The sequence below is a fragment of the Acanthisitta chloris genome, unplaced genomic scaffold (assembly GCF_000695815.1).
Source record: "Acanthisitta chloris isolate BGI_N310 unplaced genomic scaffold, ASM69581v1 scaffold8500, whole genome shotgun sequence".
Classification (NCBI taxonomy): domain Eukaryota; kingdom Metazoa; phylum Chordata; class Aves; order Passeriformes; family Acanthisittidae; genus Acanthisitta; species Acanthisitta chloris.
In genome coordinates, this window is record NW_008653279.1 from 1541 (window position 1) to 1782 (window position 242).

Sequence of the window (242 nt, forward strand, 5' to 3'; positions counted from 1 at the left end):
GCAGCACCTCCTGGTCGTGGCCGGCCAGGGCCAGAGTCTCTGAGTAGACCACCCGCCGGTCGTGGTCAATCTCCATCACCACCGCGCTGGTGTCTGCAGGGAGCAGAGTCAGGACAACCACAGCCCCCACTGTGTCACCTGGCCCTGCCGTAGCACCACAGGGGTCTGCCTGTTCTCCTCAGTGAGGGCAGGGGGACACCCTGGTGCCACCTCACCTTGTCCCCGAAAGACGAAGCTGCGGT

The 242-nt window shown here is 65.3% G+C and overlaps 1 protein-coding gene across 1 annotated transcript in view; it reads right to left on the minus strand.

Moving 5' to 3' along the window:
• The window catches only part of ANKRD13B (ankyrin repeat domain 13B), a gene marked incomplete at both ends in the record, with an annotated part of 2352 nt that overhangs the window by 1537 nt on the left and 573 nt on the right, over positions 1 to 242 (minus strand). The window contains one exon of the mRNA XM_009080272.1: positions 8 to 93. Within this exon, the coding sequence (XP_009078520.1) occupies positions 8 to 93 (86 nt within the window). The remainder of the gene's footprint in view (positions 1 to 7; positions 94 to 242) is intronic.